Raw genomic sequence first — 26,752 nt, forward strand, 5'->3', positions numbered from 1 at the left:
AATGTTCTTATGAGTAATGTTATGAGTAAGACCTAGTTGTGTAGAAGCCCACTCAAAGCATCAATGGGTGGTTACAATTCAATGCTCTCCAATAGCCATGGAGCGGTAGTAGGCAGAAGTTTTGCCTTATCAACTGATACAGGATCAGACTTTAATTAAATGGCCAATATTAGTATTGGGAATAGGTTAATCTAATCCTAGAGCTGTGGTGGTTAAAGGAAACTGTAAAAAAAACGGACATGCCAATGCCTAACCACTGATACAGGCTAGGGTGTTCCCCTACTCTGACCAGAGTTGGTGAAAACGCACTTTGGTGATGACATTTGCCTTCTTTACAGTTTACCAAGACAAATATGATTCTTCCTGTTCTGAATCGTTCTGTGGGTTCTTTCTCTAACATATTGTAATGAAACAGCAGGGAGCAGGTCTCGAACCCTCCACCTTCTAGCCCGAAGTCCAGCGCGCTATCGACTGTGCCACAAAAGCATGCTCGAGCGGCAGAGTCGATATCCGCGCTTATAAACCCAGGGTCATTACAACATCATTATATCCAAAACGCCAGATTTTGTAACCTAATAATTCCGATTATAAGCACCGAGCTCTGTTGACAGTAGTGTAGCTTTCTCGCTGAAACTTTTGAGGATTATACATTTTTTTGGTCAACGTCTTCCAAGTTGTTTTCTGCAGGTCGCAGAAAGCAAAATTAGCATGACACGAGCTGAATTAAAATGTAAAAGGCTTTGAAAATAAAGCTTGCAGTACACTCAGGCCTTGATATTCTCTCATCACTCTAATGGTCAATGTTAGTATCAGGAGTATGTTAATCTGATCTTAGATTTGTGTTAAAAGGAAACTTAAACAAGGGAATGACCTGCACACGCTGGGCGGGGCGCTAATGGCCCCGTCGGCTGGGGCGGAGGCAGGCGGCTCGGCTGGGGACAGGCACATGCCCTGGTGGTGGGCTTCCATGAAGCCTGGGGCGGCCGTCGTTAGGAAGGGCTGCGAGCCCATGCTGGGGTAGTGGTGCTGGGCGGTGCTGCCAGGGGCAGGTGGCAGGGCTGGGCCAGACGAGAGGGGAGGGAGGGAGGCCAAGCCCGTGGGGCTGTTCCTAGGGGCGATGGGGCCAGGTTGTTGCCTATGGTCCTCTTTACCTATATTGTGAAATACGTCACCTGGCAGAGACAGAAGAAAAAAAACAAATGCATACGAAATGATGAACATTCAGCAGCTGGTCAGTGAAGATCGGAGACAATTTACATGAAGTCATCTCAAATGCCTCAATGGAGGAAATACATTTACAATCTACCAACAATAAGTGACACCCATGTATTTGGGTCATCAGATATATTCTGACCTCTGCGTGTCTATTGTGTATTTGGAACATGTTAATTTACAATCAATACTGCAAACACTTAACACTTTCCCTTTCTCAGGTAGCTTTCCTGTGACATCAGTACAGATCAAGGAGAAGGTCAATGAGAAGAAGCTAATCCAGGCCATTGAGACGCAGCCTTGGGGCTAGTGACTGCTAGCCGTAAGCCCCCCCCCCCCCCCCCCATTTTGTCACATATGTACATATCAACAAGACATGGAGATGATGCGACTTTAGACTATGCAGATATGGCTCTGCTCCAATACCCACACTAACATACTTCTTATAGCTTCTGCATGCATCCCAACCGAAAAAGTTCAGCAGAGTTTATTATGAAGACATTGAGATATTATTGTTTGTTTTGGACTGTTTGTTAGGGCACTATTATTTTTTGGGGGAGGCAAAACGAAGTCGGTAGCCAAAGTCTACGCCCCTTCGTTGGTGATTGGTCAACAGTAGATATTCTTCAATAGTCTTTGTTGTCCTTCTACGACATACTTTTTAATTGAGAAATGCTGCACCAAACATCTTAGTTAAATGTAAAAATGCGCGACTAAGATCTTCTCGTCAAAAACGTCAAAACTAATGGACGGATTTCTTGAGTTCTTAGATGAATTCTGACTACAGCGTCTCAAAATGGACAAACAGTACTACTGCTGCTTTTATCAACATTTTCAAACGAAGATCTTTTAAGGGAGTACGCGAGCCCACTAGTTCGGTGATGAAGCATGCTGACGCCTTTAGAATTAACCAAACGTATGCATGTGGTGGTGTGTAAGTATGGATATTGGAGCGTAGCAGTGTGCCATTGGGCTAGCCCAAAGCTGCGCTCCTCCTCCTCCTCCTCAGTTTTACCTAAGGAGTTGGGTCTTTTAGATGAAACTTGGATGTGATTATTACTTGACTGGACAGTGGTTGCCGTGCAGGAGACTGAGGCGGTGGAGGCAGAGGTGGCCATCACCACTTTATTGGCCTCCAGGAAGGCATCTTGGAAATTGTAGAGACACTTCTTCTTGGCGGTGTTCTTCCTCTCCCTGGGCAGCGGCTGTTGCTGCTCCGACGGCGAGGGTGGGGGGAGGTGAAGTGGGGTGGACTCGGCCGAGGCGGTGTGGGCATGGTCCCCATAGCCGGAGGAGGGCGGGGGGAGGGGCACGCCGGGGTGGTGGGGTGATCCCAGCATGTCCCCTGGAGATGAAGACAAACATTTTATTTTGTATTTATTTCGCCTTTATTTAACCAGGCAAGTAAATTAAGAACAAATTCTTATTTACAAGGATGGCCTGGCGAAAAACATTTGAAAAACAAGAGTTCGCCGCATGTGTAAGATCCTGTGTAAGTCTAAAGACGGGTGAGAAAGAACATCGAACAAACAATAAGGATGGCTGTCACTGTACATTGAATTCTATGGCAAGAGGGTGGAACAATTATACTATAGTAGAATGAACACTGAACCTTGTCGGGACCCATCCTTGTGTAAACTACAGAGACTAAGTCAGAAGGAAGAGGAGCTGGGGGAAGGAGGCTGAAATGGGAGTGGAACTCTTACTACAAGATCAGGCATGTAGTTGCAGGCAATGGAGCTGGGAGCTGAAATAAAAATGAGCCCCTCCTTTAGCCTACAGCAGGGATGGCAGAATCATCCTTCTCTTGGAGAACTACTTGGTATGCAGGTTTTTGCTCCACCCCCATTGTACCACACCTGATTTAGCTAATTAAGATGAATTATTCCGTGTGAGCAGCTGGTTAGTAGAATCAGGCGGGCTATATTAGGTTTTGTAGTGAAAGTCTGCAGTAGGGTAGCTAGCTCAGGGGGTGAAGTTCCCACACAGATCTAGGATCAGCTTTCCCTCCCCCAATCTTAACTGTAACCATTAGTGCGGAAAATGCTAAACGGACCCAGTACCAGCGTCAAGGGGCGATTTCACCCTACACCAGCTCTCCAGGAGGAAGGTTGGTCGTCCATGGGCTAGATGAAGAGGTATGTTCTCACCTGGCAGGGGCTCCTGCAGCAGCACTGATGGGTTCCAATTCTTCATCATGGCAGCGTCGCAGATGTTCTCGAACTTGAGCGAGAGGCACTGCAGCGAGCTGTTCCAGTCGCCAGCGCCGCCGCCAAAGCAGTTCTGGTAGACGTGGTCCGGTAGGGAGGGGCTGAAGGCCTGCTGCTTGGGCCCTGTGTGGCTCGATGTGGGGGAAGGGGGGAGAGGCTAGGAACAGGATAGAATAGTTCCGTTTGATCTGACAATCTTGATGGTTGTACAGTTGTCTCATAAAACTGAAGGACCTCGGCGTTACTCTGGACCCTGACCTCTCTTTTGAAGAACATATCAAGAATATTTTAAAGTGCAGCTTTTCTCCATCTTCGTAAAAAAATCTACAAATTTTGTCCAAAAATTATGCAAAAAAGCTAATCCATGCTTTTGTCACTTCTAGATTAGACTACTCCCCGGCTACCCGGATAAAGCACTAAGTAAACTTCAGTTAGTGCCAAACACGGCTGCTAGAATCTTGGATAGAATCAAAACATTTGATCATATTACTCCAGTACTGGCTTCCTGTTAAGGCTAGGGCTGATTTCAAGGTTTTATTGCTAACCTACAAAGCATTACATGGGCTCCTACCGTACGCTACAGTCACAAGACGCAGGACTCCTTATTGTCCCTAGAATTTCTAAGCAAACAGCTGGAGGTAGGGCTTTCTCCTATAGAGCTCCATTTTATGGAATGGTCTGCCTACCCATGTGAGAGACGCAGACTCGGTCTCAACCTTTAAGTCTTTACTGAAGACTTATCTCTTCAGTAGGTCCTATTTTTTATTTATTGAACTGTTATTTAACTAGGCAAGTCAGTTAAGAACAAATTCTTATTTACTATGATTGAGTGTAGTCAGGCCCAGGGGTGCAAAGGTGAACGGCAAGACACTGGAATGACGAATCGCCCTTGCCGTTTCTGCTTGGTTGGATCCCCTCTCTCCACTGGGATTCTCTGCCTCTGCCCATATTAGTCACTGACTTACTAGTGCTCCACCATGCCGGCCCTAGGACGGGTGCAGTATCTATGGTGCAATAGTCTGTGCCAGGGGCCTAGGTTCAGTCTATCCTATCTGGTGTAATTATCCTGTCTTATCTGTTGTCCTGTGTGCCTGATGACTTCAGCCTAGCTCCTCTAGGGTTCTGCCTTTCGAGAGAGTTTTTCCCTTGCCAAATAAATGGGACTGATTGATAGTCCTAGACTAAAAAGCATTTTCCATTGATCTTGCTTTTCAGTCCAAGAGTAGGCTTAATCTGGGTCCGGGAAACTGGCCCTTGGTGCTTGGACCCTCAGCCCATATTAATTTGGTGTCTGTGAAAAAAACTGCCAAAATAATGCCAATAAATGCAATAAGGACACAGAACCAACTGTATTTGCTTGGACCCTTAGGATATTTTCAATAGTGACAGCTTTTTACAACACTTGGCATAACCAAGCTGCAATCTCTCATAGTAGATAAGAGCTCATTTGATACAGTGTGACCATGTGGCATATCCATGGAATTACAGTGAAACATCCAACCAAAAAAAGGTATGACATAGTTGAATCACTTCCTTGTGATGTAAATCCCCTGAAGGGAATGTATCAATGGGCGAATTCGTTTTGCATAGCCCGGGTGCCCCGGTTGGCTGGATATTTCACTTAAGGACCAATGGAATGGTCCAAAATGCAAAAACTCCACCCACCCGGCCATGCAAAACAAACTCCACCAATGAAAAGTTCCCAAGGTGAAAACACCCTAAATGACCAGTTAAGAGGGATGAGAGGTGTTACCACTCATATCATATCCTTAAACTTAAATAAATGTAAATCCCCATCAGTTTTCTAGACAAAGTATAGCCAATAAAGTGTCTAACTAGGGCTGTGACAATAATGGAATTTTTGGTAACAATTATCATGCAAATGACCACGGTTACTCAATTGTCGTTGTGTTGAATAATGTTTTGAGCTTATAATGCATCTTTGAAAATTTGCTACAACATACCTAATGAATATAACACAGCTTTGGTGACACCACTGTCTCAAAAACAAATGGTTTTGACTGCTTGGGAACTTTTGGAAATTCAGCTTCTCCTCCCGACCTCTCGTAAAATTATTACAAATTTTACCCGATTCATGTAAAAATGAAAAACTGCTATTGGGTAAACTATACATAGTTCAATCCCCCATTCTCCTAAAATGAATGTACTAATACTATTATGACGATTATAATTTTTTGTTCATGGTCATTGTCCATAACTGTTTATACAATAACTGTGCTAGCCATATCTGTGTGACTATGGCTGTATCCCAATACCCATAAATTACTTCCATTCATTGTCTCCTCTCCCTCAAGACCGTTGAAATGGTTTTCACCTATCAACACCCTTATAGAGCAGTGGTAAGATCAGTAAGGGACACAAGTAAAGGAAGCCGTTCAAGACTATTGGTGCACAGCCTGTATCTGTTGAGCATTCAGGAGTTAATATAAGCTGCCCCTAACCACTGACACAGGGTCAGATTTCATTCACCCCGCCCCCTCGGACACCCCAGGTCAGTATTGGGAGTAGGGTAATAATCTAACCTTAGATTTGTGGTTAAGGGTAACATCTACCCTTAACCCTTGTTGGTGGTATGTGTGTGTTCACTCACCTTGCTGTGTGAAAGGGGGGGGCTGGGGTAGAGTGTGGGGTGCAGCAGGGGCCGGGGCATGTGGGAGAGGTTATGCAGGGGCAGGTGGCCGTGGATGTGGGGGTAGAGGTGGAGGGCCGAGTGGCTGGGGGTCTGGTTGTTGCCCTCAGTGAAGAACTGATGGTGGTGGCCGGAGGGGGGCGTGTGGATCTGGCGGGGGGAGAGGGGGGGAGCTGGGCCCAGGGGGGGGAGGGAGGAGGACAGGTCCTGGTTGCACACGTGGCACTCACAGGCGTGCTGTTCCACCTGGAATGAGAGAGAAACAAGATGGCTACCGTGAGTTTTACTTCATTTGCACCAATGTGAGCATTTTACGCTAGATGGCGACATACACAATCGGCTGTGTTCCCCATGCATTGGAATCTATTCAAATTTAATATAATCTCTCTCTAGGTATTCTACATCTCAGTAGGTTAACCTGATACCAATTCTACCTCAAGCCCTAGTTGTGTAGTGTGGTTGTACCTGTTGCTGTTGGTAGTAGGGCGGAGGGCTGTTGCTCTTCCCTGGGGAATGCTCCCTCCGCTGGCCCGGAGGCTCCCCGCAGCACTCCTCGTCAGCCGCCTCCTCCTCGTCGCCCTCCGACGAACTACTGCTGCTCCCTCCAGGAGACTGGAGGGAGAGGGGAAGAGAGTAGTCAGAGGAAGAGGGGAGAGTGAGGGGAATGGAAAGAGAGAGATGGGAGGAAGTAGGCAGAGGATGAGAGAAAACAGAGGGAGAGAGGGGAGTGAGGAGGATAGAGATGGGAGAGAGAAAGGAAGCAGGAATAAGTAAGAGTCAAAAGAACATTTCCTCAATCAAATATTTCCCAGTCCAGGAACTTGGACAGAGAAATTCAGCAGCGAAATGTGTTAAACTTGCATCAAGGGCACCATCACTCACGGTGTATGGTGAAGTAGCCCCAGATGCTGATCTTGGGCCAGTTTTGCATTTCCCCCACTAATGGTTAAGGTCAGGATGGGGGGGGAAGCTGATCCTAGATCTGTACCTAGGGTAAACTACACCCCAGGGCCATCAACCACCCACACACCTCATCTTTGAGCGCCATGTTCTCCCCGCCACCGTTGAGCTCGCTGTGCAGGCCGTTCATGCCGGCCACCACCCCTGGGTCCTCATAGCCGCCCATGGGGTAGATGTCCGCAAACTTGCCCAACAGTGGAGGCACTTCATCGTCGTCACTACCATGGCTAGGAGGAAGAAGAGATAGGGAAAGAGAAAATAATGAAGGTGAATACCAAAACATGTTAACATGATAAAATGATTATAGGAAATTACATGATTGGAGAGCACATACCTGATAACAAGGAGTTATAACTACATATACCACAAGAGTAACCATAACCATAATAAATACATCTATAACAACATCAACTAGATATTGGGATAAATGCTGGTAGCATGAACTAGAGCTGGGCAATCTGGACAAAAAAAATACACATCACGATAAATTGGATGAATGATAATTGAACAATAACTTTATAACAATGTCCAACAGTTATTTTTTGTAATATTACCCTTAAAACTCCTACTTTGAATACTGTAGCTATGAATTGTCCCATTAACAACTACCCGTATTAGCAAACTCATTTCATACTTCACATTTAAGGGCACCCGAGTGGCGCAGTGGTCTAAGGCACTCAGTGCAAGAGGCTTCACTGCAGTCCCTGGTTTGAATCCAGGCTGTATCACATCCGGCTGTGATTGGGAGTCCCATAGGGCGGCAAACAATTGGCCCAGCGTCGTCCGGGTTTGGCCAGTGTAGGCCATCATTGTAAATAAGAATTTGTTCTGAAATGACTTGCCTAGTTAAATAAAGGTAAAATAATTCTCTAGAGAAAGGGGGATACCTAGTCAGTTGTCCAACTGATTGTATTCAACTGAAATGTGTCTTCCGCATTTAACACAACGACATCCATGTCTTCGGCACCCGGGGAAGTCTTGCTCAGGGGCAGAACGGCAGATTTTTACCTTGTCAGCTCGGGGATTCAATCCAGCAACCTTCCGGTTGCCCCAACGCTCTAACCTCTAGGCTACCTGCCACGCCTAGTAGGGCCCTATATGTTATTTATCGTAATGAACGATATCAGCATAATGTCCACGATAATGTGTTGATAATTTTCAGTTGATCGTCCCAGCACTAGCATGAACTCATAAGCCTGTTCTTTGTTCATTTTAGTAATGTGTATCTTTGATAGATAGGTATTTTTTTACATTATTGTAATGTATTTTTTTTTGTATGTTATTTTATTGCTTTACATGATATACTAAGGTCTTGTTTTGAAAATAAATTTGCTATAATCTGCTGAATAAATACATATTTTTACAACAAAGAACACGCCACCCCTGGTGGACTTACAAGGTGGTGGCGACCCCTTCTGGCAGGATGAGGCGCGAGTGCTGCTGTATGGTGACGGGCGAGCTGGAGGCCGAAGCGGAGGCTGAGCTGCCCCCGGAGGAGAGACTGGGGGGGTGCACATCGGCCAGGTAGTCCCGGTGCTGTGGGGGCTCCGTGGCCTGAAGCGGCAGCTTGATGTGGAGGTCCTCGGCAATGGGCGAGTCCATGATGCCGCACGTCAGGATGTGGGAGAGGCTGCAGTCGTCGCAGGTGCATCTGGGAGAGGAGGGATGGTTGTTAATTAAAAGGTGGTTTCACAAAGATTGGGTCGCAGGTGGCCAGTGGTGGTGTTCCAGGTCATCGTTTTTGTGGTTAATATATTATATTGATGTGGTTCATGAGATGCTAAACACTTTTATACCCCATTTCCTTTCAGGTCACTGAATAAGGTCACTGGGTACTGGTTAGAAACATCGATTTGTTTTACTTTGGGTTAATAAATTATGATTAAAAACATACCTCGCACACAAGTTTGAATGTCTCATTGGACTTATGTCATACAATACCCACATAGGTAAAAAAAAAAAAAAAAAAAAAAATGAGTATTTTACTTTACACGCTACAAAGAAACAAACGCACCATCTGTAAATCGCAGGCTAAATGAATCCTCCAAACTCACCGTCTTCGATAATTGCAATTTGGACAGTCTGGAATGCTGAGACGAGAGGAGAGCATTCTCATCGTGTCTGTAAAGTTACTGTCACCAGCTAAAGACTTCTTACTGTTGGTTAACTGCGAAGAGAAAAATAATACAATTAATGTACAGCAGATTTAAAAATGTACACGGTCAAAATCTGTCCGACCAGTTTCACAAAAAAAAAATACTATTTCTATAGACTGTTTGTTCATCATACCTGTTCCTCTATAAACCTCCTCTGCTTAAAGAACTCCCAGTCTTCCTTCAGCATCCGTTGTTTTGTTTTCAAAGTCTGGAAATAGGTAGACATTAATTATGCGCTTTGACAGATTGAGGTCGAAAAGTGTCGGCTTTTTAATAAATTAGAGCACCTATTCACCTTTTCTCTGTTGGACTATATAAATAATATGACATAAATAAAATGGGTAAGGGTTAGGGAATGAAAAGATAGCCAATGCTGATACCTAGAGTAATTGTCTTATTACTTGAAATTTAGTTGTGTGATAAACCACTTACATTTTTGCTAATTAAAGACTTATGTGGTTCTGTCCGTTGATTTGTGAGATTCTGGCCCTCCACCTTAAAAAGCAGCTGCCAGAAAGAGAAAACTAGTTGTTAAGCATCAGAAAAACCAAAAGAAACCATTCAAAGGAGACGTATGTGTTAAAAACCTTCAGGACATCACAATATGTAAATTACACGTATTTAAGTTCCATTGTCACACAAGGAACAGCCCGTGGAGTGTAGCAGAGACAGGGATATTGTGTGTGTATTTGATGCGTTTCTCTCAGTCTGTGTGTGTGTGTACCTGTTCGTCGACGTAGTCGTCAATCCTCTTCTCACACTCCTGCCACTCGGCCGCCACGGCGGCCATCTCCTGCTCCAGCTGCTGGTAGCTCTCCAGCAGGGTCCTGTACATGTCCTCGTTGTACGTGTCGAGGGAGGCCGTGCCATGCCTAATCAGAAATTGCATAATTTTTTTAAAGAAAACATTGGAAACACACAGCTAGGCCAGTTTATCATACCAATGGCCTATTTAGGTTTGAGGATAGACCAGGTTTAATGATGTTGCTATACTAAGACAAACAAAACAAAGGGATTATATAAGGAGTCTATGAAAAAAAAAAAAGAAGCATACACTTTAATAACACCTCTTCTTAATGGCTGTTTTGTCATTAGACTCAGTCCTACCTCAGCTGTGCAACCAGTGCAGGTAAACTGCTGTGCAGGATGGGCTCAGAGAACACCAGGTTCTCAAAAAGGTGCTTGTTGTGCAGCTCCCACGTCACCTGGAACTTTTGCAAGTGTTCGTTCTCCTGTGGAACCCAGACAAGAAAAGAGTTAGAAACCAAGTTCATGCGTCCTGGCCGGTCAAGCGGTAATGCCGCAGCCTCAGGCACACATGTCTACTGTGTTCGCATAGGGCCGTTTGACACAACCTCGATGTCTTTCCCCATTATCATCCTCTTTCACTATCTGTTAACACATTTTCTTTTTTTTCTAAAATAATAATTCAGAAAATTCCTTAATATACAGTGCGGTCCAAAATTATTGACACCCTTCATAAAGATAAGCAAAAATGACTATAGAAAGATCAAAATACTGTGCTATTTTGTATGCTCAAGCACACATCAAAATCCAAAGAAATGCTTAAATTGGTCACAAAATCTACATTTTGCAATGGCCATGTCAGCTCAGTGCCGTTATCCTCAAAAGGTGAAGTATTGAAACAATCATTTTGACCCCTACCTTTGAGAGATTTTTTTTTATTACTTGATAAACAAAATCACTTTCTCTGAGCAATTGTATTAGTATAAAATGATTTACCAAATTTCTTTGAGCATAAAATATAGCTCAGTATTTAAATCATCTTTATCAAGGTTGTCAATAATCTGGACCTCAATGTGTGTGTGTGTGTATAAAGTAACTGGAGCGACACCATTGTCAGGTGGCTAAATGGCTGCTACCCCGTATTCCAGAACCACAGCAGTGGCAGCTGTCTAGGCTGATGACTATTGTCCCTAATCTAAGGTGACAACTTTCAGACAAACATCTGTGCTGCTTCCGAAAAGTATGAGTCATTCTGTGACACCGTCTTTGGCTTGTCCCAGAGTTCTGTGGAGATTCTAAAGCCCATGTTAATCCTGTGCAAGTTACTGAGGCAACGTTACTTATTAGCCTTCACGTACTGGGGGCAAGTCTAGTATAACTGTTGTTGTCGCCAAAATTCAGGCTAAACCGCTAAAGAGACACTGAGCAGCACCAAGCTGTGCTAGTCTGATGCTAACAAAATGGCTAACACAAAGGCAACCGTAAAGGTAACCAGGACATGTGCTCCGGGCATGTGCTGACAAACTGGTAGGTGTCTTCACTGACATTTTCAACATGTCCCTGATTGAGTCTGTAATACCAACATGTTTCAAGCAGACCACCATAGTCCCTGTGCCCAAGAACACAAAGGAAACCTGCCTAAATGACTACAGACCCGTAGCACACACGTCCGTAGCCATGAAGTGCTATGAAATGCTGGTAATGGCTCACATCAACACCATTATCCCAGAAACCCTAGACCCACTCCAATTTGCATACCGCCCAAACAGATCCACAGATGATGCAATCTCTATTGCACTCCACACTGACTTTCCTACCTGGACTAAAGGAACTCTTATGTGAGAATGCTATTCATTGACTACAGCTCAGCGTTCAAGACCATAGTCCCCTCAAAGCTCATCACTAAGCTAAGGATCCTGGGACTAAACACCTCCCTCTGCAACTGGATCCTGGACTTCCTGACGGGCCGCCCCCAGGTGGTGAGGGTAGGTAGCAACATATCTGCCACGCTGATCCTCAACACTGGAGCCCCCCAGGGGTGCGTGCTCAGTCCCCTCCTGTACTCCCTGTTCAACCACGACTGCATAGCCAGGCACGACTCCAACACCATCATTAAGTTTGCAGACAACACAACAGTGGTAGGCCTGATCACCGACAACGACAAGACAGCCTATAAGGAGGAGATCAGAGACCTGGCTAGGTGGTACCAGAATAACAACCTGTCCCTCAACGTAACCAAGACTAAGGAGATGATTGTGGACTACAGGAAAAGGAGGACCGAGCACGCCCCCATTCTCATTGACATGGCTGTAGTGGAGCAGGTTGAGAGCTTTAAGTTCCAACAAACTAGAACGGTCCAAACACACCATGACAGTCGTGAAGAGGGCACGACAAAGCCTGGGGTCCTGAGATCCTCAAAAGACAGCCTATAAGCGGTGTCAGAGGAAGGCCCTAAAAATTGTCAAAGACCCCAGTCACCCCAGTTATAGACTGTTCTCTCTACTACCGCATGGCAAGCGGTACCGGAGTGCCAAGTCTAGGACAAAAAGACTTCTCAACAGCTTTTACCCAAGCCATAAGACTCCTGAACAGGTAATCAAATGGCTACCCGGACTATCTGCATTGTGTGCGCCCCCCCCCCCCTCAACCCCTCTTTTACGCTACTGCTACTCTCCGTTTATCATATATGCATATTCACTTTAACTATATCTACATACTACCTCAATCAGCCTGACTAACCGGAGTCTGTATGTAGCTTCGCTACTTTTTATAGCCTTGCTACTGTTTTTCACTGTCTTTTTACTGTTGTTTTTATTTCTTTACTTACCTATTGTTCACCAAATACCTTTTTTGCACTATTGGTTAGAGCCTGTAAGTAAGCATTTCACATGACAAATAAACTTTGATTTGATAAAGGCTAACGCACAAGCTAACACTATGGCTAACACTAAGGCTAACACTAAGGCTAACACTAAGGCTAGCGGAAATGCCAACCCTGAAAGTTATTGAGCAAAACTGTTTAAAAGCCCACTGGTCTAAGACTATGCTATTGCTAATGCTAACGTGATGCTATCTTTAATGCTATCGCTAACAGCAGAAGACTCACCAGGGTGAGGAGGAAGCTGCTGATGGTGCGCGCAGCCTGGCAGAGGGCGCTGTACTCCTCCAGGAGCAGCGAGACGAACTGGTGGGCCTGCGGGGGGCCCTGGGCGGCAGCCGCCGCAGCCTTGGAGCCGGTCGACAGGTGCTTGAGCAGGCGCACCTTCATTTCTAGGACGTACTCGCGGGCCTGCTGCTCCAGCCTCTGGTAGAGCTGATACGGGTCCTTCTCGCACAGCCTGAACAGGAGGTGGGCAAGATGGATATCATACAATATGCTAATACTTGTAGTGATTATCTATGGTGGTCAGTCAAATGCATCTCAAACACTTTCAAATGACTCGAGTTTGATTTAGTTTTTCTGGAACGACGTAACAAATGGTCTAGCGCCAAGTAGTAGCAGAGGAAGGTTTAGCCTCTGAAATGACTTACCATTTTCTGAAAGTAATCTCTTTTCTGGCAAAATTGAATAAGGGAAAGTGAGGTAACCACTCCTCAATGATTACTGCGGTACTCTTGTCAGATAACTGATCACCTTGAAGATGGAAGTGAAAAGAGGATGGTAGGGATGGGAGAGAGCATGGAGGGCAAAAGGAAAGAAAGGAATGAGGCAGGAAGCAGCGAGAGATGGAGGGTAGGAAGGAGAGTGTGTAAAGGAAAGTAGGAGGGAAGGAAAGATGGAAGGAATAGAAAGAGGGGAGGAAGGAAGAAGGCAGAGACAGACTGAGGGAAAGAGGGTGGAAGACATGCTGCCTTCTTTCTAGCTGGGTCTTCTTACCTGTCCACCAGCTCCTTCATGCCCTCCTTGTCGCGGTCCAGGGGATGGTCGTGGTCGTCGGCCAGCGGCGTGCCTGTCTGGCGGTAGATGCACCGCACTAGGTAGCGTACCTCCGACCAGTGGTTCTGCAGTAGCTGGGACTCGCGCTCTGACTCAGCCGAAATCTCCCTGGAGGGGGTGAAGGTCAAAGAGGTAATTGTGATGCATCAGTGAGAGGACACTGGGTGCTCTTAGACAAGGGACCCAGGGTCATGTTCATTAGGGCAAGCAAACATTATGCAAAAGAAAACAAAAATGAGCGTTTCCTACGTTTCCTACAACCCATATAGTCGAAGTATTAGTGATTCTGTGCATCCATGTTCCTCTTTTAAAGGGCTAATATCCAGTCCCTCCAGGATTCCACAATTCTGTGATTGCATAACTCAACACAAATCAACAAATCCACACATTTATTTATCCTGAAATTACCATCCCTAACTATAACTTTTTCAGACAAGATAGAACTGCCAAAGGGGTGGTCCTACTATCCAGGTCTGTGCCTAAACAATTAAAGCTTCTATTTTTAAAAATCCACCTTTCCAGAAACAAGTCCATCACAGTTGCCGCTTGTTATAGACCCCAGCTGTGCCCTGGACACCATATCTGAATTTATCCCTGCCATCTATCTTCAGAGTTTGTACTGTTAGGTACGAACTCTGTTTAACCTCACTGGTGTAGGGGGCAGTATATTCACGTCCGGATGAAAAGCATGCCCAGAGTAAACTGCCTGCTACTCAGGCCCAGAGGCTAGAATATGCATATTATTCGTATATTTGGATAGAAAACTGAAGTTTCTAAAACTGTTTGAATGATGTCTGTGAGTATAACAGAACTCATATGGCAGGCGAAAACCTGAGAAAAATCCAACCAGGAAGTGGGAAATCTGAGGTTTGTAGTTTTTCAAATGATTGCCTATCCAATATACTGTGTCTATGGGGTCAGATTGCACTTCCTAAGGCTTCCACTAGATGTCAAGTCTTCAGAAAGTTGTTTCAGGCTTCTACTGTGAAGGGGGAGAGAATAAGAGCTGTTTGAACCAGTGGCCTGGTTGAAAGCCTTTAGTTTAGTCACGCGCGCAGCCGTGAGCACGAGCTCCGTTCCTTTTTATTTCTAAAGACAAAGGAATTGTCCGGTTGGAATATTATTGAAGATTTATGATAAAAACATCCTAAAGATTGATTATATACATCGTTTGAAATATTTCTACGAACTGTAATGGAAAGTTTTTCGACTATTCGTCTGGACTTAGTGCCCGCGCCTTGTGTATTTTGGATTACTGGACTAAACGCGCGTACAAAATGTAGCTATTTGGACATACATGTGAACTTTATCGAACAAAACAAACATTCATTGTCTAACATGGAGACCTGGGAGTGCCATCAGATGAAGATCAAAGGTAAGTGATTCATTTTAACGCTATTTCTGTCTTTTGTGACACCTCTCCTTTGGAAAATGGCTGTATTGTTTTCCGTGGCTAGGCGCTGACCTAACATAATTGCATGGTGTGCTTTCGCCGTAAAGCCTTTTTGAAATCAGACACTGTGGCTGGATTAACAAGAAGATTATCTTTAAAATGGTGTATAATACTTGTACGTTTGAGGAATTCTAATTATGAGATGTCTGTTGTTTTGAATTTGGCGCCCTGCAATTTCACTGGCTGTTGGCGAGGTGGGACGCTGACCCCGGCCATCATACAATCTAAGCTAGATGCCCTCAATCTCACACAAATCATCAAGGAACCTACCAGGTACAACCCTAAATCCGTAACCATGGGCACCCTCTTAGATATCACCCTGACCAACTTGCCCTCTAAATACACCTCTGCTGTATTCAACCAGGATTTCAGCGATCACTGCCTCATTGCCTGCGTGCGTAATGGGTCCGTGGTCAAACGACCACCCCTCATCACTGTCAAACGCTCCCTAAAACACTTCAGCGAGCAGGCCTTACTAATCGACCTGGCCCGGGTATCCTGGAAGGATATTGACCTCATCCCATCAGTAGAGGATGCCTGGTTGCTCTTCAAAAGTTATTTCCTCTCCATCTTAAATAAGCATGCCCCGTTCAAAAAATGTAGAACTAAGAACAGATATAGCCCTTGGTTCGCCCCAGACTTGACTGCCCTTGACCAGCACAAAAACATCCTGTGGAGTTCTGCACTAGAGTCGAAAAGCCCCGCGATATGCAACTTTTCAGGGAATTCAGGAACCAATATACTCAGTCAGTTAGGAAAGCTAAGGCAAGCTTTATGAAACAGAAATGTGCTTCCTGTAGCACTAATTCCCACTGCATTGAGGATAGGAAACACTGTCACCACCGATAAATCTACGATAATCGATAATTTCAATAAGCATTTTTCCACGGCTGGCCGTGCTTTCCACCTGGCTACCCCTACCCCGGCCAACATCTCAGCACCCCCTGCAGCAACTTGTCCAAACTCCTTGACCCAAATCCAGACAGCTGATGTTCTGAAAGAACTGTAAAATCTGGATCCCTACAAATCAGCTGGGCAAGATAATCTGGACCCTCTCTTTCTAAAATTATCCACCGAAATTGTTGCAAACCCTATTACTAGCCTATTCAACCTCTTTCATATCCCCAAATATTGGAAAGCTGCCGCGGTCATCCCCCTCTTCAAAGGGGGAGACACTCTAGACCCAAACTGTTACAGACCTATATCCATCCTGCCCAGCCTTTCTAAAATCTTCGAAAGCCAAGTTAATAAACAGATCACCGACCATTTCGAATCCCACCATACCTTCTCCACTATGCAATCTGGTTTCCGAGCTGGTCATAGCTGTACCTCAGCCACGCTCAAGGTCCTAAACGATGTCATAACCGCCATCGATAAAAGACAGTACTGTGCAGCTGTCTTCATTGACCTGGCCAAGGCTTTCGACTGTCAATCACCGCATTCTTATCGGCAGACTCAATAGCCCTGGCTTCTCTAATGACTGCCTCACCAACTACTTCTCAAATAGAGTTCAGTGTGTCAAATCGGAGAGCCTCTTGTCCGGACCTCTGGCAGTCTCTATGGGCGTGCCACAGGGTTCAATTCTCGGGCCAACTCTTTTTTTCTCTGTATATAGCAAAGATGTCGCTCTTGCTACTGGTGATTCTCTGATCCACCTCCACGCAGACAACACCATTCTGTATACATCTGGCCCTTCTTTGGACACTGTGCTAACAAACCTCCAAACGAGCTTCAACACTCCTTCCGTAGCCTTCAACTGCTAGTAAAGCTAAGTGCATGCTCTTCAACTGATTGCTGCCCGCACCCTCCCTCCCGACTAGCAACACTACTCCGGACGGTTCTGACCTAGAATGTGGAAAACTACAAATACCTAGGTGTCTGGCTAGACTGTAAACTCTCCTTCCAGACTCATATTAAGCATCTCCAATCCAAAATTAAATCTAGAATCGGCTTCCTATTTCGCAACAAAGCCTCCTTCACTCATGCTGCCAAACATACCCTCGTAAAACTGACCATCCTACCGATCCTCGACTTCAGCGATGTCATTTACAAAATAGCCTCCAATACTCTAATCAGCAAATTGGATGTAGTATATCACAGTGCCATCCGTTTTGTCACCAAAGACCCTTATATTACCCACCACTGCGACCTGTACGCTCTCGTTGGCTGGCCCTCACTACATATTCGTCGCCAAACCCACTGGCTCCAGGTCATCGATAAGTCTTTGCTAGGTAAAGCCCCGGCTTATCTCAGCTCACTGGTCACCATAGCAACACCCACCCGTACGTAGCACGCGCTCCAGCAGGTATATTGCACTGGTCATCCCCAAAGCCTACACTTCCTTTGGCCGCCTTTCCGTCCAGTTCTCTGCTGCCAATGACTGGAACGAATTGCAAAAATCTCTGAAGCTGGAGTCTCCCTCTAACTTTAAGCATCAGCTATCAGAGCAGCTTACCGATCACCGTACCTGTACACAGCCAATCTGTAAAAAGCACACCCGACTACCTCATCCCCATATTATTACTTACTCTTTTGCGCCTCAGTATCTCTACTTGCACATCACCATCGGCACATCTATCACTCCAGTATTAATGCTAAATTGTAATTATTTTCGTCTCTAGGGCCTATTTATTGCCTACCTCCCTACTCTTCTACATTTGCACACTACATAGATTTTTCTATTTTTCTTTTCTTTTGTGTTACTGACTGTACGTTTGTTTGTGTGCAACTGTGTTGTTTTTGTCGCATTGCTTTGCTTTATCTCAGCCAGGTCGCAGTATTAAATGAGAACTTGGTCGCAAATGTGTCTTCCAAATGGACCACGACCCCAAGCATACTTCCAAAGTTGTGGCAAAATGGCTTAACAAGGTCTTGGAGTGGTCATCACAAAGCCCTGAACTCAATCCTATAGAATATTTGTGGGCAGAACTGAAAAAGCTTGTGCGAACAAGGAGGCCTACAAACCTGACTCAGTTACACCAGCTCTGTCAGGAGGAATGGGCCAAAATTCACCCAACTTATTGTGGGAAGCTTGTGGAAGGCTACCCGGAACGTTTGACCCAAGTTAAACAATTTAAAATCAATTCTAGCAAAAACTACTTGTGTGTTTTTAATCCTCTGACCCACTGGGAATGTGATGAAAGAAATAAAAGCATTGACATTTCATGTTCTTAAAATAAAGTGGTGATCCTAACTGACTTAGACAGGACATTTTTACTAGGATTAAATGTCAGGAATTGTGAAAAACTGAGTTTAAATGTATTTGGCTAAGGTGTATGTAAACTTCCGACTTCAACTGTAGGATGTAACATACATAGAATGAAATACAAATTAAAACCAAAAAAGGATGGTCTATTGTATAGATAATAGAACAAAAAGTTTGAGATCAGATTTTTGGTTTATAAATACTTTGCTACAATGACGCACTTAGTTATCTACCCAACTCGTCCCTTTCTTTTAGCATGTACAGGCAGAGGTGTAAAGTATTTTAGTATAAATACCTTAAGTAGTTTTTTGGGGGTATCTGTACTTTAGTATTTATATTTTTTGACAACTTTTACTTCACTACATTCCTGAAGAAAATAAAATGTACTTTTTACTCTATAAATTTCCCTGACACACAAAAGTACTCATTACATTCTGAATGTTGGTTCAATTCACACACTATCAAGAGAACATCCCTGGTCATCCCTACTGCCTCTGATCTGTCGGACTCACCAAACACACACGCTTCGTTTGTAAATTATGTCTGAGTGTTGGAGTATGCCCCTGGTTAAAAAGAAGAAAAATTGTGCAGTCTGGTTAACTTTATATAAGGAATTTGAAATGATTAATAATTTTAATACTTAAGTATATTTAAAAACGAATAGTTTTAGACTTTACTCAAGTCGTATTTTACTGGGTGACTAACTAGAGTCATTTTCTATTAAGGCATCATTACTTTTACTTAAGTATGACAATTGGGTTCTTTTTCCACCACTGTGTACACGTAGTAAATACACTATCATGCTATTGGGATGTGTCTTTTCAGATTCGACAACGATTCTTTAGTTGTGGACACTACATCATCCACTCCCTCTCTTGCTCCTCATCTTTGTAAGTCACCTTGATTTATCAGTTTCTTTATGAAAATATTTAGTGAACTCCATCACAGTAGCTAAAGCAAGGGGCTATAGCAGCAGCACACAAGGAGACTACAAATGCATCCTGGGCCGGGCATGCCCTGAGTTCGTGAAGTGAGCACTACTGCAGCGAAATTGGAGCTGGAGAGAAGGCCGACGCTCCAGCCTTTGGGAATCTTGCGGCAGTCAAACTGGGCACGCTCCACTCTTCGATCCGCTCCAGCTTCGCTCACATACTCTGGTCCGAACAGCCACCACAGCAGAGCCAGATCACCATGACCGAAGAGATAACAGGGAAATATGTGGTAGTGATGTGCAGTTTGCGAACGAATGTGTTTTTTTTAAATTGTTTTTTTAAATGACCCGACTGATTTGAGAATCATTATTATTTTGTTTGAACTGCTGGCCGCAATAAATCAATGAATTGCAGTGAAGGATTGATACATGCTCCTCTGTCTCAGTGGCTCCAGAGACGTGTTCAGACCAACAACTGTGTATCATATGTGCGCAATAGAAAACAGATTATGCGGCAGGCAGCATAGAGAAGTATTCGGCTTAAAACCGTACTAGTACTGAGCACATTTTACTTTTTACTGCTTTATATGAAACGAACATGACCAACAACAACAATTCAACTACTGAGACAAACTGAACAAGTTCCACAGACATGTGACTAACAGAAATTGAATAATGTGTCCCTGAACAAAGGGGGGGTCCAAATCAAAAGTAACAGTCAGTATCTGGTGTGGCCACCAGCAGCATTAAGTACTGCAGTGCATCTCCTCATGGACTGCACCAGATTTGAGATGTTACCCCACTCTTCCACCAAGGCACCTGCAAGTTCCCAGATATTTTGGGGGGAAATAGCCCCTAGCCCTCACCCTCCGATCCAACAGGAAATCTCGCACAGAACGAGCAGTATGGCTGGTGGCATTGTCATGCTTGGAGGGTCATGTCAGGATGAGCCTGCAGGAAGGGTACCACATGAGGGAGGAGGGTGTCTTCCCTGTAACGCACAGCTTTGAGATTGCCTGCAATGACAACAAGCTCAGTCCGATGATGCTGTGACACACTGCCCCAGACCATGACGGACCCTCCACCTCCATATCGATCCCGCTCCAGAGTACAGGCCTCGGTGTAACGCTCATTCCATTCAGATGTACCGATCCTGTGCAGGTGTTGTTACACGTGGTCTGCCACTGCGAGGACAAATCAACTGTCCGTCCTGTCTCCCTGTAGCGCTATCTTAGGCGTCTCACAGTACGGACATTGCAATTTATTGCCCTGGCCACATCCACAGTCCTCATGCCTCCTTGCAGCATGCCTAAGGCACGTTCACGCAGATGAGCAGGGACCCTGGGCATCTTTCTATTGGTGTTTTTCAGAGTCAGTAAAAAGGCCTCTTTAGTGTCCTAAGTTTTCATAACTGTGACTAATTGCCTACCGTCTGTAAGCTGTTAGTGTCTTAACGACCGTTCCACAGGTGCATGTTCATTAATTGTTTATGGTTCATTGAACAAGCATGGGAAACAGTGTTTACCCGTTTACAATTACGATCTGTGAAGTTATTTGGATTGTCTTTGAAAGACAAGAGTCCTGAAAAAGGCAATTTTTTTGCTGAGTTTAGCTTATTTTGTCAAACTGAAATTAGGTGAACTATTAGAGTTTTAGCAAACAGGTAATCAATCAAGTGAAGTTAAAGTATTTGAAAGAAAAAGAAAAGACGCTGATGGACAGAGATCAACCAATAAAACCAGCGGATTGGTCGTCCACTCCAGACTGTTCGACAGAGAGAGAGCCGGCTGGTGGACTAGATTAGTCATTATCTGACAATGCTAGAAAGGATGGTAGCACAGGTGGCAACTTCTTGGAACTTCCTGAACACATAGCTGATATACTAGGCTAGCTCAATATGTCAAACGATACACTTTCGTCCTTTCTAGTGTGGTTGTCTAGTGACCACCACAAATGTGTCCATCCAGCTCACCGTCTCTCGTTGCAGGCCTCACAACTGCACACAGTGTCAGCGGTCATAGAGGTGGTGAGGTCTGGGACGGGGAGAGTGGGGAGGGTTGGGGGTGTGCCACCATTGGTCAGTCTGCCCCCTGTGGCAGGCAGCTCTTGGCCCAAGCCTCCATTACCCACAGGCATTTGCAACAGGAAGTCTTGGCTCTGGGGGAATGAGAAATTACAGGGCATCAGAAAGTGCAAAACAGCAGTGATAATGCAACCAAGCGTGACCATAAAAGTGACACAACTTTACCAACTGTCACCTTAGGTTTGTATTCTGAATTATTTCATTGCAGCAAAGTGCACATAGAAGTCGATGCTCGTTATACTTGACTAGAGACAAAATTGCAGAACAGGAGGGAAATTAGAGAACGTAATCAAGCAAATAGCAGAAAAATAGATGGAAAGAAAAACAAGCGCATTCCAGGCCAGAGGGTCACTCCAGGAATTGTCGGGCTCTCCCCAACTTCGGAATTCAATTAGCCGCTAGACGTCGCCAACACAGAGTGGCTCTTACGAGTGAGGCAAGACAGTGTACGCGGAACAGCCATTAACATGAAGTCATTAGCAAGACAGACGTCTAAACACTGGTGTGGCTTTCTGTCTTAGGTCATTATCTCCCGCTGATAGGAAAGGAGGAGCCAAAGCCTCTATAATGCTGAGTCATCAGACAGAGGGAAACTAATGTTATACAATGTGTGCGTTTGTTCAGGACTCAGGTGTTTCTGCTCCTTGTTACACCTCCACCTGTAGCTTGCCTGTTTCCCCCACTTTCTCTGCGTGTGTGCGTGTGTTACGCGTCTGTGTGGTACGGGTCGGTGTCTCTCTATTTGGTCGTTTTTCGACATCATCAAATCTGTCATGCATTTGGGTAAATGCTGACTGACTAATCTACAAATAATGAGTAGTTATTTATGGCAAGGTAATTTGTAGATCAGTCAGTCGGCTGCAAGCCCTCTGTCTCCTTAATCCTTGTTGTGCTCTACCTTTAGTATGCCTGTCGCCATCACGCTTTTGCCCCGACTCTATGGATGTGTTCGAGCAGGTACTCTAGCAAAGCCGACAGTAGACGAAAGTCAGCGAGTGAAGTCGGGGAAGGTATCTGCGACAGCCGAAAGTCAGACACTGTGGTGGTTTTCTAACAGCAACGCTCAGATCAACATGGAACTGTCTGCTATTGTTTATAAAAGTTTTTCCTTTATAAAAATGTCTGTACCCCCATATCACACTCACAACATGAAAACATAACGTGTGTAAAATGTATTGATTAGAGTCCTCAAATATGACTTTTGTTTGCATCTCCTGTTTCTGTAGAATAGCAGTAAAGTTGGTTCAAATTTCAGTCAGGTAGTTGGTCACGTTCGCACGGGTCAACCAAAAACACCCTAATGATCGGTTGACAAATAGTGCCTCCCACAATGCAGGTGATGGCTGCATGTTGGAGTTGGTGAGAAGCAACTGCAGCGACTTGAAGGCGACTTCATAAAAAAAACTGCATGATCTTTGATCACATGGTTTTGGGAAAGTTCCTGCAGTCGACCTGGAGGTGCAAGTCAGAAAATGTTCATCCCCATAATGCAATACACTTTGAAAGGCCTAGACAAAATGTTTATGTTATGATGTTACACCAATGCCTGCCTGCATCTATCTAGCGCTTGGCTATCCACTAACTGCACACAAATATCAATTTAAACAGCCTTTGTCATTCAGTTCATTGGTCCAGCATCAACTTCTCACCACCCTACTTCTCCCCCCCACCAGCCCGTGGTGACTCACCACCAGCGACTGCTCCAGGGAGGCGTGGCGGTCCTCCTTCTCTACCGTGCGCCGGCAGTCGGAGCACACCCACAGGGGCAGATGCAGTGTGCTGGGGGACTGCACCATACCATTCTGCCCCGCCCCGGGGAGCCCCATGTCAGGATGGAGGGTGCTGTCTGGCTTGCGCTCACTCCGGCACAGGAGGCAGCGGTCACCGGTAGTGGAGTATGGGGCCCTCTGGCTCAGGCCAAATGTGAACGGGGTCTGGTGGTTGGAGACGGAGTGGATGTCAGTTAGACGAGGGTGTAGCACTACTGTAGTGGCAGTAACCAGTAGCTACTAACTAGTCAGTCCTCCAATATGAAGCCTACCCAGGCAGGTTCTAAAGTTAATTAAGACAATGTCACGAGCAGTAAGCACAAACAGGTAGGAACATTTTTTTATTGGAAAGTGATTGGTCCTAAAGTTTAGGATGGGCCATCTCCATTTTTCCCATACAGTTTGTGCCTATTGAACGCCACCCCGGCTTTTCAGTTCACACAGACAGTGATACTCACAGCAGATAAACTGATGCTGATCTATGTTACCGTAGGCCTAATATGAGTAGCTGCAGAGATAGTGAGTGATGTATTACCTGAAGGACTCCAGAGAAGTCGGAATTCACCGGCCCCTCCGAAAATTGTGGTGTAACGTTACCGTTCATAGGGACCTGGAGGACACAAAGGGCCCGACATGAACCAACACCTCCGGAGTCACCCCTCTCATTAGCAACGATGCCAAGCGTCAATTACAAGGCCATCTGAAGCATGTTAGCACTTGACCTGGCTGGGGGCTACTTGGCCACACACAATTAAGGTTTGTCTCCGAATTATGTTATTTGAACTACAAATAAAACACAAAGCAGTTGATGATGTGTCCTGGCGATATTGCAAGGGACATATGCAGATATTACGTTTCATATTAATGCTCAGCGCAGCAGTATATTGACACGGCCAGCAAGTTCACCTGCTGTTTCTGTCTTCAACAGCTGATCTTTACATACGCGGAGTGTAGTCTCGATTTGGAGTTGATAGATCAAATGCAGTGTATGTATGCACTATGCAAAGATTTTGTAAACATCTGAAGAATGAATCAAAAGACATTGATGAGGTAAACAAAAGGTTATGAGAAAATTATATTACTTCTTAGATGAAAATAATAGTCCTGACAAGTGTAAATGCTGAGCAGATCTATGTAAATTCTTTCTACAATAATTAGCCAGGCCTAGCTGCTTTGTTTGTCTTGAGTGGGACTGACCCCAAACCTTCCCAAAGACAGGCAGCAGATGCCATGTAAAGTAAGTGCACTACCCAGCATCTCTTGGCAGCTGTCTTTCTCTTTCCTTGAGTACACAACCAACAAGATGAATAATTTGACCAATAACTGGTCCTGCAAGAGATGGGGCCTACTGAATGTACATAATGGAGAAAATGTCTGGCATATAGGCTAGTTATTCTAATGAAACTCAATCTTTGAATGAGTGAGTGCAATACGTTGCATTTTGCTCAAATCAGACTTTCCTTGGATTTGCTTAGACAGTGACTAGGTATGCAAGTTATTAACAAGTCTGCATTATGGACTTGTTTGGGAATATTGGCTCATCATATGAGAAAGTCCTTCAGCCCTAAAGATGGTAAACCTAGTAGTAGCCAATGTGACGTACACATGATAGGCCTAGTCTTTGGTGATTAGTGGATGTTGTTTCCCTGGCAACTGTTGTGATATAGAGAGACTGACAAGGCATAGCTACAATATATGGAGAGGAGGTAAGAAACCTAGAACAAAGCAAGACACTCAATATGCCATTTCACAGCAAAGTATGTAATTTTGTTATGTTAGCTATGCCATTGGTATATTGCAGGATCGTGGTTGTGGAAGTTCTTTGGCTGGCTTGGCTGTGTGACAGTATTCTTGCCGTTGTCTTACACATTATTCTTGTGTCTGTAAACGCAGGGGACGACCTAACTAGTAATGACCTACCTATTAAATAATTAGTTTGAGTAAACAAACTATAGGCCTACTGTTACTTAGCAGGCAAATCCGATGACACTGACAGACTCGACTGAGACTTCCTGTAACGTTAGTCTGGTGAGCCACTACTCCTGCTAAAATTGTGAATATGAAAACATCAGACAAGAAATGTACGGCCAACTGGCTGTACAAATTGATGCGAAATTGTTAGCTAGTTGCATTCTGTAACTAGTTGCTAGTCAGTTACAAGAGACTATTCAGTTTAAGGGCACAGTGCAGTGTCGATGGTCAGCTTGGTCATAGCTAACTATCTAGCGTGTAAACTAAGTTATCCATCTAGCAAGTAACAAACATCCAATCACACAACGTCGCGAACAGTTAGCTAATAAGCTAATAAGATAACGACTGTCGAGTAAGCAAATTATGCTATTTTCGGGCTGTCAACATTGTAGTTGTCGAGTAGCTAGAACAAGATGGCTAGAAACGTCAGCCAGGCTAGTTTATGTTCAAGTTGAGCAAGTAGCTAACGTTATAACTAACACGTTACCTTATCTAGAAAGTTTACTAACGTAGTTAGCCAGCTAAACGAACTTGTTGGCTGTTGTCAACGTAAGGTTGCCATTTCCCGAGTTAACTAACGTTAACTAACTAGCTACCTCAGTGGCTTAACTAACGTTACTGAAGAATGTCAGGCCTCAAATGTCTCTCGATTATGTGTAACGTTAAACGCGATCTCTAACGTTAGTGTTCAACACGTCGACTGTATATTCTCACCTCTCCGTTCAGGCCTGTTATAGAGACCATGTTCCCATTTCCAGAGCTCCCTGATGTCAAAAAGCCCATGGCAGACACGGGTGTTGCCGTGGCTTGAGAACTCAGGGCCGTGGCTGAAACCCCGGCCTTGCCACTGGTACTGCAGACAGTGCTACTGCTGCCACCGCCCCGCTTGTTCTTCCTGCGTTTAGCTCCTCGTTTAGCATCGGTTGGACTCATTTTCCCACAAAAGTCAGCGACAACTTGCAGTCCAGTACAGGCAGAGTCTCAGGTGGAATGTCTGGCTCAAATCCCTCTGTTATAAAAATACGATATTTTAAAGACTTCCAGTTAGACAGCCATCCAGTACCTTTAGAGTCCTAATAGACTTGAGATTTCAATATGGCCACTGGACAGGAATTGGCTGCTCGAGCTTGCGTTGCAACAGTACGTCTTTGAGGATTCATGGGAAATGATGTTTTTTTCCGTTAGTGCTGGTGAGATGGATAATGACAAACTGGTTTTCTGACTGCATCCCCAAAATTGGGAAAAACACCAGAAGTGACCATTCATGATCCCATTCTTAAATCCACACCTGTTCATCAATGCAAGTGGCAATTTGTATGCTACAGGTATATGCAATTATGTGTCCTCAAGGGGGAGTGGGCAAGTATTTATCATTTCAGTCAAGTGATCTGTAGTAGGTCATGACAGATTGTTCATTGCATTAACTAGGCTTCACCGTTTATATCCTCGTTCATCTTCATTAAGTGTG

The 26,752-nt window shown here is 44.7% G+C and overlaps 1 protein-coding gene across 4 annotated transcripts in view; it reads right to left on the bottom strand.

The window, feature by feature from the left end:
• Positions 1–26,633, bottom strand: part of LOC139566638 (protein FAM193A-like) — a 36,415-nt gene extending 9,782 nt beyond the window's left edge. Inside the window, exons 1-18 of one of the 4 annotated variants that reach the window (XM_071387880.1) lie at positions 25,999–26,633; positions 23,849–23,923; positions 23,233–23,478; positions 21,434–21,618; positions 13,813–13,980; positions 13,042–13,273; positions 10,296–10,420; positions 9,913–10,060; positions 9,621–9,695; positions 9,322–9,396; positions 9,087–9,199; positions 8,429–8,683; positions 7,103–7,259; positions 6,538–6,684; positions 6,034–6,318; positions 3,363–3,579; positions 2,273–2,557; positions 872–1,172 (exon numbers count right to left, since the gene is read on the bottom strand). In XM_071387880.1, coding sequence (XP_071243981.1) covers positions 872–1,172; positions 2,273–2,557; positions 3,363–3,579; positions 6,034–6,318; positions 6,538–6,684; positions 7,103–7,259; positions 8,429–8,683; positions 9,087–9,199; positions 9,322–9,396; positions 9,621–9,695; positions 9,913–10,060; positions 10,296–10,420; positions 13,042–13,273; positions 13,813–13,980; positions 21,434–21,618; positions 23,233–23,478; positions 23,849–23,923; positions 25,999–26,217 — 3,308 coding nt within the window. In that variant the 5' untranslated portion in view covers positions 26,218–26,633. Of the gene's footprint in view, positions 1–871; positions 1,173–2,227; positions 2,558–3,362; positions 3,580–6,033; positions 6,319–6,537; positions 6,685–7,102; positions 7,260–8,428; positions 8,684–9,086; positions 9,200–9,321; positions 9,397–9,620; positions 9,696–9,912; positions 10,061–10,295; positions 10,421–13,041; positions 13,274–13,812; positions 13,981–21,433; positions 21,619–23,232; positions 23,479–23,848; positions 23,924–25,998 lie in introns of all 4 variants that reach the window. The other 3 variants (XM_071387879.1, XM_071387881.1, XM_071387882.1) reach the window with 3 other exon arrangements.
• Between the last annotated feature and the right edge of the window lie 119 nt (positions 26,634–26,752).

This window comes from Salvelinus alpinus, chromosome 39 (assembly GCF_045679555.1).
Source record: "Salvelinus alpinus chromosome 39, SLU_Salpinus.1, whole genome shotgun sequence".
In the NCBI taxonomy this organism is placed as follows: domain Eukaryota; kingdom Metazoa; phylum Chordata; class Actinopteri; order Salmoniformes; family Salmonidae; genus Salvelinus; species Salvelinus alpinus.